Raw genomic sequence first — 16,086 nt, 5'->3', positions numbered from 1 at the left:
TACTCAAAATTTTGGTACCGAAATAATACCAAAAGTGATCACTATATGCCATGTTTATAAATCAGAATTCAAGTAGACATACTATCAAAATGCTTAAAATGTAATGTTGTAGCCAAAAATATGTAGTACTTAAATTTTCAAGTACTGTTAAAACAGTTACCTAATATTGCAATACTTTTAGAGTAACAAAATAGTCTGTACTGAATATGAAAAGTAGATTTCCAGTTCTACAGATTGTTGGTACAGACATATAGTACCTATGCAAAATTGGCTTAGTAGTATATGTATTTTGATAAGTAGTTGATTCTAATTTTCATGCGTTTTATATAATCAAGAACCTTTATTTAAGTTGTACAATTTAAATATAATGTCTGTAGGTAATTACCGTTACTAACAAACTGTCGTTAAAACATCCAAAATAAAATTGAATGCAAAAAAGTACCTAAAACAGAGAGAAGTTATGAGGAAATCTAGTAATGAAAAAGAGAGATCATTTTAATGTTTACAAATTTTAGTAAAAACATGCTGAGTACTTCACGTTTCATCGAGAAGATATAAGGAAATCTGGTAAGGGAAACAGAGGGAAACATTTTAATGTTTACAAATAAACAAATGTTCAGTACTGCATGTTTCATCATTCCACTGCCAACCAAATTGCTGTTTTAGTTCCATACAGTCTTCGTCGTGATATTTGTTACTTGGTTCTCCCTGATGCCAGTTGTCAGTATAATGTGTCACTGATTCTCCGCTTGTCCACTCCCAATGTCCTTCCCTTTTTCTATCTGTTGCACCAATCCACCATCCTGATGAAAGAAAATCATTTCAAATATAGCCTTGTTATAAAAAAGGAATACCATTTATGAATACTAAAATCGAAATTGTAATTATTTCAGACATTTAGAGCTAAATTAGTTTCATACAATCGTCGCTGAAAGAAAAGTGTTCAATAAATGATCATAAAATGTACAAGAAAAAATAATGTGTAACTTTAGCGTGAAGAAAAGATGACTTAAAGATAAATCGTCGAGAAAATTTAGTACCTTATTCTTTCCTTGTCCAACTACATGCATTTAATTTGAATCGCGATATTTAATAGCCGCGAATTCGGATAGTAAAGGCTACACGCAAAAGAGTGTTTTTGCGAAAAACAAGTTGGTTTACTGTATATATAAGGGGAATATTAACAGACTCTTGTAAGAAAGCTTTAAAAAGGGATCTGCATTGCAGTCGGACTATTTTGTTTCTTATTTTTACCGTTTGAAGTATGACTTTTCACTGCTTGTGACGTTATGCATCGTAATTGGTTCTTATTCTTATCATGTGAAGTATGAATTTCTTTGCTTGTAACGCTAGCATTGTAATTGGTTCTTATTCTTACCGTGTGAAGTATGACTTCTCTCGGCTTTTGACGCTAGCATTCGACTTTCAGTAGAACTTTTTATTACTGCAAGTCTTGCACCGTGACTTCTGCACCATGACTAGAATAGATACGAAATTATAATTTCAATGTTAAGTTGTTTAGGTTGGCGCCAAATTCATAAAATACATGTCAATATATTGCGATTAAGTTATATTTGAATAAAGCGTTGCCATAAATTAGTTTTATCCGTTATTTCATTGCATATTTATCCCTCAAACTTGTAATATTTGCTTCCATATACGTGTTCTTTCATTGATAGTTTGAACCATGGGTTATTTGATGCATGTTTGATGATTTTATTAAGTGTTAGCTGGATCCCAACCCTCCCCTAACCTAGAACAGTGGTGTAACAGTAAAACATATGAATGTACTATAAAAATCAGTTGAAAAAAGGCTTAACTCATCAAATGGATAAAAATACAAATACTACATATAGACGTGGACGTGGCAGGGTACTTGTACATCCCAACAAGTATGATGCTTAACACAAACACACATATAACAAATAGTCAACGTAGTTATCAGGAACGGACTTGAATATAATTACATAAATAATGTCGTTTTGAATATATTTTTTAACAAATACAAAATGACGGAATATATATATCAGTTACCTCGGCGCTATCCCATGACAATACGTATGAACTAAAATAGTAACAGTGGTGAGATTTACCAGTATAAAGATACTCCCAGCCATTTTTACAATTACCAGATAATGGCGGCTGCACGACATCTACAAATATAAGAAAAGACAGTCATTTTTTAAGTACAAAAAACAAAGAAACAAGATAGATCTGATGTTATGTGTTATGTAGAACAAATATAAGGCCAAACAAAAAAGTAAATAGACTGGGATCCCGCTATATAAAATCACATTGTTCTATAAATAGATATGAAATATGCATATATGTAATATAGAATTGATCTAGACAGGGGAACTAGTCTAAAAAGTATGTGCAAATATAAGAAGAGAAAACAGACATTTGTTTTTAGTACTAAAAACAAAAACAAAAACATACATTTGTGGAAAAAGCTATGGAGAACAACCATTGGGCAAAACAAAACAAGTATGTGCATTTACTGTCACATGCTGAAAAAAGGGGGAGGTAGGTAGGAATTTTGATAGTGTTTTTGGAATTGGGTCTATTGGAACAAAATGATGACCTTAATAGTGCTAAATCAAAAATGGTCAAAAACAACTTTATGATAGAGGATACCAATAAGGGTAGGTAGAGGACCATGCCATAAACGCGTATACTTTTTTATTTGGCCTTATCTACTACTATCATATCTATAGTATGATCTTTAATATGATGGGAATGCACTTATACAACGTTAAAAGTAGAATTTGCATTCGTTGCATAGTCTCAATCCTAACTTGAAGCATAACATATACAAGCACTATAATATGAAGAAGCTATTTATCAAAAGCAATAGTAAAATCAAACTAGACCAACTTTGCCCTGGGTAGCTGAACCTTTGTTCATCTATAATTTCTAAATTAAATGTAATGGCGATTTTAATACAGGAATGTTACCAATCTCGTCAGAATCTAAGCATTGAAAGGTATAAAGCCTATATCTTAAAAGTTAGATGTAATTGTTTCTTATTCTATATATAATAAAGCCATCTCTTGTCCATAGTGATTATTTTACGAAGTTTTACCATCAAATTAATATAAACTATTTGTACCATAATAATAGTATATCCTCACCATATTACACTAATACTTATATGAAATATCTAATTTGAACACAAACTCAATTTTAATATCTATGATATGTATGCATTACACTTCTTTCCAAACATAAACCTTATTAAGTATAAAATGTTTCATTACCATAGATATATTGAACTTCAAATACATCCTTGCATGTGAATTAGAGCGGATATGTATGTAATTAGTACTGTTTTGAGAAAATAGAATCATTGTACCATTTTGAGCCAATTTTAACTCAAGTTTTTTAAATTTTTGCGTTTGCTTTGATATGGTATTGGAGCTGCGGTGGCCAAGTAGTTATTATTTTAATCACTAGCCAGTAACACACGGATTGTGAGATCGATCGTTTTCGGGAGCAGACGACTCCAATCTTAATTCACTAGTCATATGAGTTTTTTCTATCGAAGGTCGGTGTTTTTTAAGCTCCGGGAACTCCACCTTGATCAACACATAAAAACTGACTGCCTCGAAATAGCTCAAAGCGGTGGTAAAAAGTGGCGTTAAAAAACAAAAAATCAAAATGATATGATATTAGTACAAAGTTCACTAAATTTAAACGAAAGAAAATTTCAAGTTTCATTTCAATACTCAAACATGCATATAACCAGATTGTCAATAATGTCAAATGGGTTACAATGCTCTTCAACTTCGTACTTTATTTGGCTTTTTTAAAACTTTTTGGGAATCGAGCGTCACTGATGAGTCTTTTGTAGACGATACGCGTGTCTAGCGTATATATCAAATTTAGTCCTGGTATCTATGATAAGATTATTTACTAATTGAAACACAGAAAGGTGCTACAAAAATAAATTTTATTTTAACCTCATGATTACAGTCAGGTAGGTGCATTATTTTTTACCAATGTCAAAGGTCCAACAAGAGGACGTATGTTACAAATAGTCTTTATTGAGAAATTCAGAAAGTCTCATTTAAGGCAACAGTAGTATACCGCTGTTGGAAATTCATAAATTGAATACAATTGAAAGTCTAGAACAAATGTAAAGAATTATTCCGTTCATGCGAGATTTCAATATGTTAAGTAATACTTTTTAAGAAAAAAAATTCTCAAAAGTGGGCGAATGTTGAAATTGAAAATCAGTACCATTTGTTCGATAGCTTACGAAAACAGTATTTTATTTCTTAAAAGTGATAACCTCATAATCATACTACTTTTTACTTTTTGGTTCATTAAAGGTTGCCGTTGAAACTAAAACTACCAATACAACACAAAAGAGGGACGAAAGATATCAAAGAGACAGTCAAACTCAGTAATCTAAAACAAACTGACAACGCCATGGCTAAAAATGAAAAAAGACAAACAGACAACCAATAGTACACATGACACAACAAAGAAAACTAAAGAATAAACAACACGAACCCCACCAAAAACTAGGGGTGATCCTAGGTGTACCGGAAGGGTAAGCAGATTCTGCTCCACATGTGGCACCCATCGTGTTGCTTATGTGACCCCGGTAAATTGTCTAATTCGGTAGGTCATATTCATGAAAGGGAAGGGGATTGTAGTTACGACGTAAGGAACATATCCGATAGCATTGGTGAAACGGTTATTCCATAACGGCAAACTAACTCGTGATGGCGTCCGTAAAATTTACAAAGAGATGATTTCAACTTCACCATTTGGAACTCTTGGTTTAATAGCTTCCTCGTGAGCAGCAATCATGATAGGAAATGCAAGCACGGGAATATCGTATCAATTGGGAGATATATAGCCCGTATTCAGGTGCTGCTGGCATGTTGCTACTTAGAAATGGAAAGTTCACAATTGGAAAGCTGAACTCATCTCTTTTGTCGTAAAGTTTTGTTTTCAACCGACCCTTATTGTCAATTTGTAGATGTTAGTCAAGATATGTGGCCGATTTAACTGTATCTGTAGTATCCTTTATCTCTAGTTCGATGGGATAGATGCGTTCCACATAGGCACCAAATTTTGAATTAATTAGTGAAAGAACATCATCCATATAGCGGAAAGTAAAGTAAAAGGATATTGCTAACTTCTTATCAATCTTCCTAAAAAATTCCAACATGAAGTCAGCCTCATAATAATAAAGAAATAAGTCGGCAAGTAGAGGGGCACAGTTTGTGTCCATTGGAACGCCGACCGTCTGTTGAAAAACACGTCCTCCGAACGTACAAACAAATATGTTGTCAATCATGAAATCAAGCATCTTGATAATATCAGTTTCAGAGAATTTTTTGTTTGAATCAGTGATCCTTTTCAAAGTAGGATTTATTCCTCCCTAAGACAAGATACTTGTATTTACGTTGGCCATTCTTTTCTCTGAAGCAAAGCAATACCAACTCTCTCAATTTGTCTTTTAGTTTGGAATGTGGAATACTTGTGTAAAGAGTAGAAAAGTCAAATGATTTAATACTGTTACAAGATGAAAGAGAGTTAGATTAAATGTATTCTAAAAGATCTTTGGAATTTTTAAGTATCCACATCTGATTCACGCCATCTCTAGAATAGGCAGTTTCACAATAACTTTGAAGCCCGTCTTTGATTTCTGATAAAATTGATGTTGATAATTTAGAAAGAGGTTTCGTGAAGCACTTGAAAGACCCAGCAGTATACCGTTGTTTGTAAGGACACTTTTGTAGTTTAGGTATCTAATACAGTTATGGAAGATCCACTTCTTACATAAAATGAGAAAGATACATACGTGAATTGCATGTTGTACCAGTATATCCTGATTGGCATGTGCAGGTATATCCATAAAGGTTATTATTGCATGTACCATGAACGCATGGGTTCGGACTGCAATCTAGATTATGTGAAATCAAAAATGAAATATATATCAAAGCATAACATTCTGAAACTCCATACCAATAGAAAGGAAGATGGAGGCAAGTAGTAACACATGTTCGGGAAATACGGAAATACAGTACACAAGCTAAACGTTTTTGTACCTCTTGTCTTTTTAAAACATTGATTCCAGTCACAAGTTCCTTTATTTCAAATGATATATATTCATTAAGTATTGGTACTTGCTATATTTTACGCAATCTAATACCGGTATCATAATTTGTAACTAAAGAAAAAATATTATACTCCAGACATATATAAATCAATCAATTGGACCTCTCGAAAGTGACTAAATACAACTTACAATGGATGTGATCTACTAGTAATATAACAGGTCTGTTAATATATATGTTAGGCAAGGTAATTACATCATCGAATTTTCAAAATTTGTTTAACAGTAGTAATATTTTAAAACTTACGATCTATTACAACACCTGTAAATTAAATTAGGAAACATATATAAATTTTGTGAATGATACCAAGGTTACTTTAAAGTTCACAAGCCGTGATGAACTGAGTTATCCAAGGGAAAAGAATGAAGACGAAATGAAAAACAAGTACACTTTAAATATAAATGAGTGAATAACACGCCTTCACGAATTTCTAATTTGATGCCTCTCTGGTATGCACCCTGCCTTTAAGGGAAGATGAAGCTACAGATAGGGGCTAAATGAATTCGTAAAATATAGCTGTCATATTAATTTATATATCAATTATATCACAGAACGAATTCCAAGATATACAAGTAAATAAATATTTACAAAACAAGACCTTATCGTAAACGCATAGTTGAGTGTCCCTTAGACTAATGAAGTTTTATAGGAATTCAGTGATACGATATTTAAAATAATGTAAAGAAATAATGACCAGACGCAGAAAAATGTACGGTTAAGTTCATCGAATGAATTAATTATGTATATGTGCTCGAACCGGAAGTTATATTTACTGCCACTATAAGTGTTGCTTTCCACATATTGCAGGTTATGCATAATTTTGAAGTTAAAATAATGAGTCCATTTATATTTAAGGATGGTTTATAGTTACGACATTGACATGCCATTGTTCTGATTTACTTAAACATACACTTTAAAAGAAGGACGAAAGATACCAAAGGGACAGTCAAACTCATAAATCTAAAACAAAATGACAACGCCATGGCGAAAAATGAAAAGGTCAAACCGACAAACAGTAGTACACATGACACAACATAGAAAACCAAAGAATAAACAACACGAACCCCACCAAAACCTAGGGTTGATCTTAGGTGCTCCGGAAGGGTATGCAGATCCTGATCCACATGTGGCACCCGTCGTGTTGCTTATGTGATTCTCGAAATGATATTGATGTTTTGCAAACGTTTTTGTTCATAATAATAGAATGAATGGGTATTTCTACATTTCGCTACAATGCATGCAAAACAAATTGATATGCATTTCTTTATTTCAGGAGATTATTGTGTAGTGGTGAAGATGAAATAATTTCCATATAATAATGTGTATACTTACGTGTACTGCATGTAAGACCAGTAAACCCTTGCAGACATGCGCAGGTATATCCAGCAATGTTGTTAACGCATTTTCCGTGTTGACATGGATTCGGACTGCAATCTATTATATAATGTAAAGGAACAATCCTGGTATCTATGATGAGTTTATTTAAATTGCAAAATGGACAAAAAAGTTGACAGGAAACAATAGTGTGTATCAATAAGGTTAACTGGTACAAAACTAATCTTGATGGTAACTTTTTCTTTTATTTCATTTAGCATGTTTATATAGAAATATATATAAATATATGGTCTCAAAAATTTGACTAATATCCCTCTCATCATCTTAAATTTGAAATGGTAGTATTGTACCATATCGTAGCAGTTGCATGCTGTACTTTGTACGATTGTTTTTGGTTTCAGAACTTTTAAAATGAACTACTTAAAATGTTAATTGGTACAACAAAATCAATAACAAGGGTGCGAAATTGTTAAGATAACCATTTATAGCAATGCTTTTAAAGTTCTTGATTGAGATACAGCTATGTCGGATAAAGTGTAGTGTCTAGAATATAAAATAATGTTACAAATTTTATTTTTTGTATAGAAGTTTTTTGGATGACTGTACTACAGGTAACAATTCATCCAACTATTTCATTTAAATCGTCATCTAATTCTTTTTAAATGGGACGGCTGTTGTATTGTGACTTTTTACTTACAGTTAACTTGCACTGAAACAAAACAAATCTGTCATTACAATACAACATACTCATTATCGTTTAAAATGTTGTAAATCGTATATGAGATTCCTTTACCATTGAAGTTTGAAAAGTGATTAAAAAGAAATAAGTCCTGAAAATGAAAAAAAATGGGTACAATTCAAGATAGAAGGTACTTTTTTCAGTCTCATATAAGGATGTAATTGTTCCATATATAAAGGGGTTATTATTTAGCAGTGAATCTCATTTTTGTTACTCAAATAACATCTTTAGCCTTCTATGTTCTGTTGTTTTACTTTTGTTTGTCTTGGTGTCGTTGCTAGTTCTTGAACATGGTGTCCAATATCTCCATTCTGTATCTCATATATTCAAATACGCGGTTAACGGTGAATCAGACCTTTAACCGCTCTTTGACTTTGAAGTTTTGGTTTCAATGAGTGGGAAAGATTATATTTTTTTTTCGGCAACTTGATTATGGATATAATTTGGAATCTTACAACCGTTACTTTCATTGTACAAGGAAATTTTCAAAACATGTTTTGTCTTGCCTGTAATGATTTTTAGTGATTATTCAGTACATATGTTATCTCAGTAACTGCATAGTGCGACACAGGTACATATATTTTATTGGTCTTGTAATTTATATACAAGTTAACTATTTTATCGTATTTAAATATTTAAATAATACTTAATGTTTATAACAATTTTGAATTCAGTATGTTCCTTTGTCTCTTATGTGTTGCAGTCGTGGAATCGTGACCATTATCAATAATATAAATGATTTTCAATCATCACTAAATATACCTGCTCCACACTCTCTGTTACAAAGATCCCAATCACAGCAGGAAATCGTACATTTAGGTCCATGAACTGGATGAATTAGGCGACACTGCAATTTGTGATATGCATTATCTAACATGCCAATAGTATAAGTCAAATGTAAGCGTTTTCAATTACATTGTAATACGTACACTCATAGAGACTATAGCACGTTCATTTGCACATGTTTGCTGAAGTTAAAAGAGTATTTATTTCACTTGAATGACTTCACTTGAAACATATTTGCTGAAAACTCTCAATTAAATTGTATGCATGAAATAAAACCAAAAACGTACCTGTCTCAAAGAAAAATATACAAAAGTGATAAATTGTCTACCAAAAATATTGGCAATGTTTATAGTTAATTGTTTTTCGTCACAAACATCCAGCATTTTAAAAGAAGCATATTGATTAAGGTGTCAATATTAATACTTATGAGTGTAAAATGGTTACCACGTCTTTTCGTCGACATGAAGATGTCCATGCTACACTTGTTTGCCCAAGACCAACGGGATGCTGTTGTACAAAACATTCCTGAAAAATATCAAGAAACGATGTGTTCCAAAGTTTCTTACCCCAGTAGCATATACAAACAGTAATTCATTTTCACTGACTAAGATAACTGAACTAGAAAGTTTATATGTTAAAATGATGTCATCAGATTATCACTTGGAATCATATGGTTTTCAAGAATTTTACATTCTCGATACATATTATATTATCAAAAATTATGTCTTCACACTGAGTATTGTAGAATCAATATCAATCTTAAGGAGATATGAAATGTGAACATTGTAACTTTCAATTCTCTATAACTTGGACTTCTGCATGTGTGTGCAACATTTTTTCATCAACTTTTCTTTGTATTCTCATAAGGTTGTGTCTGTCTAAAATAGGAAATAGCAACGAACGCTAATGCGAAAACTGGATGAGATGGGTTGTTTCATAAAGCTGTATGTAATGCTGCCTGAGAGAGTTTGAACCTTACTTTTATAATTTCTTTATTCACCACCGAATAGTATTTGAAAAGTTTGTGATAATCATGTCAATAGCCCTGACTATTTGTTAATTGCCAGTTGGTGATATGTTCCGGTACTAGAACTTCAACAGCAGTATTGTCTTCAAGATGAAATTACAAAACTGCGGCAATTCCAAAAAAAAATCAAAACGAAAGTCCGAAATAAAATACCAAGATCGAAAGCTCAAACACACCAAACGAAAAGATATATACAACTGTCATATTCCTGACTTGGTACGGGCATTTCTGCTAGGAATGAATTAATCTGATCAGCGTTTCATAAAAAAAAACCACTTTTATGAAATAAACTTCAATACTATGAAAATGAATTACGAAATTGAAACATGTCTATACCCTTGAGTTTTATGGAACACATTATTATATTCATATCAAAAACAAATTCTTTCAATATCATGAAACACAAAACATTCAGTTTAGACAAGTTGAATAGTAAAGAGGTTAACGCAAACTTAGAAAATTCAACATGCTTTGAAACTATAAAGAACTCGAACAAACCTCGCCAGAGCCACACAGGGTGATATCATTACAGCTGGAAGGATCTTGTTCATAGTTACATGCGAAACACAAAGTTCCAGTGTGCTGAAAAGCTGAAATATGATGATAACCATTGTTATTCCGAGAAAAGTGTAAGTTTATAAGAGAATAATTAAGGTTTAACAACATTGTCTCTGTATACAAATAAATTATGGATTGTTAAATATATGAGTGAAAGCAATTCTTACATAACATGGAAATTTTCATTTTGATTTTAGAATAAAGTGATTTAACAAACAGACCAAATATCGATGAAGATTATAAACGGAAAGTCGTTAGGCAAATGGCAAAATCAATAGCCCAAACACATCAAACAAATGGATAACAAATGTCATAATCCTGACTTGGTACAGGCTATATTTTTACGTAGAAAATGGTGGAATAAAATTGGTTTAATAGCTAGCTAAACCTCTCACTAAGAATACGTATGAAATCACCAGCTGTTTAAGTCAGAGTTCAGAGGTATTATTCAAAAACAAAAGACGAAAACAGTTTCTTAATATCAAAACAAAGGTAACCTATGGTACAAATTTTATTTTCTAGCAGATAGCTATAACTTATCTTCATTCCGAAAAAATATTAATTTGAAGAAAAGGAGATGTAGAAAAATATCTGATGCATCTCAACAAAATAGATTTATTACTGTTCAGTAGTTGTAAATTGTTGATTTGGTTCATTAGTGTTTCTGTTTCTCGTTTTTTATATAGAGTAGACCATTGGTTTACCCGTTTGCATGGTTTTACCCTAGTCATTTCTTGGGATCCTGTATATCTTGATGTCGGTGTAGGCAAAGGCTCCGTGTTTCATACCGTACTTTGACGAACTAAGGCATATTTCGTTAATAGTGACAAACAAAAAGGTAAAATATGCTACACAGAAGAACAAGTGGTCAGTATGCTGGAGTTTCTTATCGACAACATATTTGTTGAGTTTGGAGGTAGACTTTTCCAACAAATTGTCGGCATTCCTATGGGAACAAACTGTGCGCCTCTTCTTGCCGACCTCTTCTTATTATCATATGAATCGGAGTTCCTCCAGACACTTGTCAAAACAAGAGGATCAAAGAAGCCAGATTATTTAATTTCACTTTCAGATATATTGATGATGTTCTTTCCATAAACTATCCGAACTTTTCTGATTGGGTTCCATTGATCCAGTCATATACAGAACTAGAGATTAAAGAAACAACAGACACCGCTTCCTCCGCCTCATTTTTAGACTTATATCTCGAATTTGACTTACACAGTCATCTCAGTACCAGAATCTATGACAAACGAGACGATTTTAATTTTGAAATCATAAATTTCCCCCACCTTAGTAGCAACATACCAACTTTACCTGCATATGGGATATATATTTCCCAACTTATTCGATATTCAAGAGCTTGCAGCTCCTACTCAGACTTTGTAAAATGTCATCAGTGTCTGAGTAGAAAGTTGATGAACCAGGGGTATGTCAAAGAACGTCTCGTCCTTTTTCTAAAAAAGTTCATCGGAAGGTACCAAGACCTTGTTGATAAATATTCCGTATCAACTTCTCAAATAATACACGATGGTCTTGATGTATAGATTCCGCGTACTGATGTTGTTTATCATCTTAACAACATGTTTTACTGTTCTTTCATTTGTCTTTGTTCTATTATTAATATTACTTTTACTGTCGAATGGTTTTATGTGATATCCGTTTGACGTGGCTCGGTACTTATACATCTCGTCAATGTGTGTGTATTGGCTTTCATTTTTTTGTGGTTTGTTTTGTATATGCGACTCTTTGTATTTCTTTTGTTATTATTACGTGACTCTGTACTTTAAAAGATCCCGTCAGTATTATTTTGGTCTATTATATTTCATTATAATATATTTCTATTATGAATTACTATATACGTTGAACCACAAACGTCAAAATCATTCAATCGCGTAGTGGAATTAACTATTTTTGGATTCTCATAAATTCTATCTTTAACTTTTGGACTAGTTTAAATCTCGGTCTATTTTTTTAATTTGTTCTTACATACTTTTGATTTTTTTTAACTCTGTATGCTTACATTGCTAAATTTTAAAACTGTTTGTATGCACATTGAACGACAAATTTATGTGACGTATACAAATTTTATGACGTCAGAGACTCAAGTCAATCCATGTGTTCGTAGATAGATGTTTTTGTGTTCTGTTAAATTGTCCCTTTTAAAATTGTTATGCGATGATGACTGATGTACCTATATTTTGACTATTTTATTAATTGTGACTGTTTATTTAACGCATCATGTCAATATAACGGAATTTGATGAGACTGTTATTAAAGAGAGAGGGTTAGCGCTATAGAACCAGGTTTAATCCACCATTTTCTACATTTGAAAATGCCTGTACCAAGTCAGGAATATGACAGTTCTTGTCTATTCGTTTTTGATGCGTTTTGTTATTTGATTTTGCCATGTGATAATGGACTTTCCGTATTGATTTTCCTCTGAGTTCAGTATTTTTGTGATTTTACTTTTTTGACCTGTAATGGTTGACTTTGACAAATTGTGACTTGGACGGAGAGTTGTCTCATTGTCACTCATAACACATCTTCTTATATCTATTTTCCTTGTATGCGATAAGAGAGTTACTTACCTGTCGTTCCACAGAGTGAGCCAGCATTACAAATATCTGAGTGACAACATTGGTTACAGATATCCCTCTCACCAGTCAGAGATCGAGACTTCACTGACAGGTGTTGCACATTCTGGTTTTTGTTTGTAGAGTTACTGTCTAATCTTTCATTTTCTCGCTTTCCAAAAATTATGCTCCCAGAAGACCCGCACTTATTTGACTATTTAAAGTCACAAAATGATTAATGATCATGTATTGATATACATATTTATTTCAAAATTATATATCATATCTAATTTTAGGTTGCTGTAAAGAACTCGATTTGTTTTCAAATGTCATTATGAATTAATAGACCAAGTTGGAAGATCAGTTACAAGATATTCATTAATATGTTTTACAACCCTTTCAACCTTTTGTTCTTAATAAATTTTCATCTGCTTTTAACGTCTTATTAGAATCGAGATAAATTACTTGAGGAGCATAAACTTTACGAATAATTACCCAAGTCATATCTAGCTGTTTTTGAGTTCCGCAGCTATTCTTAGATTGTGCTCCCTAATGCTTTGATTACAGTACCACTGTTGAGTTTATGCAGACGAAACGCACATAAGCCAGGTATAGTTAATAAATTTTAAAATAACTGGGTTGAAGGAAACTGTTGGTTACCTTTTCGTTCAAGAATGTATCTGCAGCCTAGTGGTCAGCATATTTGTGTTAATCTACTTTTAATAAAATGTGAAGATATTTGTAACACTTTTAAAGTTTTTTAACACCACGCATAGGTAACCTTACCAGTATTGTGCATACATTTTGAGAATTCGGTATTATCAATGTTCTTCAAGTTTGTATTTATTTTTATCTTCCTGATGTTTTGACTGAATCGCCTCTGGTGGGTCTAATGTAAATGAAACATGCATCTTGTGCACGAAATTGTAAGGTGATAAGTCCAGAGCTTGAATTTACGTCTCTTTTCCTTGACTTTAAATCTTCAACGCTTGAATCTATATCTACAGAGATTGATCTTTTATCCTTAACTTTACATCTCCAGTGCTATTCTCCTTATATTTATGCATCGAAGAGTCTACATATGCAGCGCTGGAGATCTTCGGGGTTGTACTTTGTATCTACAGCAATGAATTTTATATCTACGACGGTTAATATTTGATTTATAGCGATGAACTTTAAATCTCCATCGCATAAATATGACTCCAAGGGAAGCCAAGTGTTATGTTCTTTTATTATCAAGTCATATAAACATCATATTTTACCTCAGGAAGACTACATCCCAAGTCAAATAATGTGTGGCCGTCATATGTAACATACTTTCTCATGCTGCAGATCTAAAGTTAAAAGATGTATATTCAATACGTACAGTGTACAGTGTATACAATTTGGTCAATGTGATATGTTTGCTGCGATGGTCACTCTTGTTAATCATACGCAATGCTTCCATTTGTGTCCATCTTTCAAATAATCCTCAATAATAGCCTCATTGAGAGCACATGGTTCAAAAGATGGTTTTTTTTTGTTGTTGTTTTTTTGGTTTTTTTTTTTTATCTTTTAAACGAGTGATATATAATTATTACAAATGAATTCATGTTTACCTATCCTTTTAGCTCGAATGATCATTGCACACACTATCACTTTTCCTTGTCCATTGTTTTTGTAGAATGTTATAATTAAGTTTGCTAGTTAACACAAATAAAATTAGTGGTCTAGGAGAAAAAACTTTTTTCTTTATTTCTTTTACACATTCACATTCGCAATATACAGCACTAATACAGAACAGTGGCGTAGCTGGGTCATTTTTACGTGTACGCCCGAACCTTGGAGAGGGATATGATAAACTGATCCGCCGTTCTATCTATAGCTTCGCACCGAAGTCAGTGTAGCGATAAGTGAACACAACAGGGGTCCAGTTTAGGGATATGAGGGCTTACAACCGCTCAATGTTAAAGCACCTGCTGGTAGTGGGTTCGAAAGGAAAAGCTATCGCGAATGTACCATAATGATTCCTGACAGTAAAAAATCATTGATAGGAACATAATTTTGAATCTAAATGGTGTATTTGTTTTGGTTAAATTTTGTAATATGTAAAACATATTCATCGTGTTAAACTGGAAGCTAGCCTAATGATCATTGGTTTTAGAGAAAACGTCCATACCAATATTAATTTTAAGTAAGTTTAAAGGGTGTCGTGAGTGAGCATACAATCGGAAAAAGCACCTTTTAATGAACACGAAAAAAAAAATTCTAAGAGGAGCAATTTAAAATAATTCTGGAACACCTAGGATTTCTTCCCCCAAAAGGTAAATCAATTTTTCATTCCTTTAAAGGGATTTAAAAAAATAATCTTAAATTTTCTTTTGATATTTATTTCACAATCTATGAAGGTTTTATAAATTGAGTATGTAAAACAATTAATTGCGTAAAGAAGAGTCCGGCTATCTGTCTATCAGAAAAGAACAGAAAAATGAACGAAAACAAATGCTTTTAAAATTTTAGCTTTAAACATTAGTCATAGAAAAAGCTTCTTCAGCATTTTCATAAAATTCGAGGAAGGTTCGACAAGTAGTTAGTGTAATTGAGAAATAACAAAATGTAAGCCCAAACTGCGACCACTTATTTAATGCAGAAAGAAATACATTTTGTCCTTAAAATGCGGGAAAATTAAAGATATAATTGCATTATTATATTCCTCTGAATACTCTTTTGATCGTAAACAATTTCTGTCCAACTTTCGTAAAATTTCACGGAGAGTCATTCAAAAGACTTTATCCACATTCGGAACCAAAATATTGCCGCTGCTTTGTCTCGTTTTTGGGACATAAATCACAGTCTCGACAAAAATACAAACAGCATATTGAATCTGAGCAGATAGTGAATTGCTTTAAATATAAGAAAAGTACGTAGAATTGATAATAGATTCAGACT

General features: G+C 32.5%; 1 protein-coding gene across 1 annotated transcript; it reads right to left on the bottom strand.

Moving 5' to 3' along the window:
- Window positions 1-568: 568 nt before the first annotated feature.
- On the bottom strand, window positions 569-14,488 carry LOC134723021 (protein crumbs homolog 1-like). Its single transcript, XM_063586653.1, has 12 exons — window positions 14,421-14,488; window positions 13,174-13,372; window positions 10,523-10,614; window positions 9,442-9,522; window positions 8,974-9,058; window positions 8,170-8,181; window positions 7,470-7,571; window positions 6,384-6,398; window positions 5,822-5,923; window positions 2,035-2,153; window positions 1,379-1,478; window positions 569-803 (listed from the first exon to the last, which is right to left on the bottom strand). The coding sequence occupies exons 1-12, from the start codon at window positions 14,481-14,483 to the stop codon at window positions 592-594; spliced, it is 1,182 nt and encodes a 393-aa protein (XP_063442723.1). The 5' UTR covers window positions 14,484-14,488; the 3' UTR covers window positions 569-591.
- Window positions 14,489-16,086: the final 1,598 nt, after the last annotated feature.

This window comes from Mytilus trossulus, chromosome 6 (genome assembly GCF_036588685.1).
Source record: "Mytilus trossulus isolate FHL-02 chromosome 6, PNRI_Mtr1.1.1.hap1, whole genome shotgun sequence".
Taxonomy (NCBI): domain Eukaryota; kingdom Metazoa; phylum Mollusca; class Bivalvia; order Mytilida; family Mytilidae; genus Mytilus; species Mytilus trossulus.
This window is presented reverse-complemented; position numbering and strand designations above follow the sequence as displayed.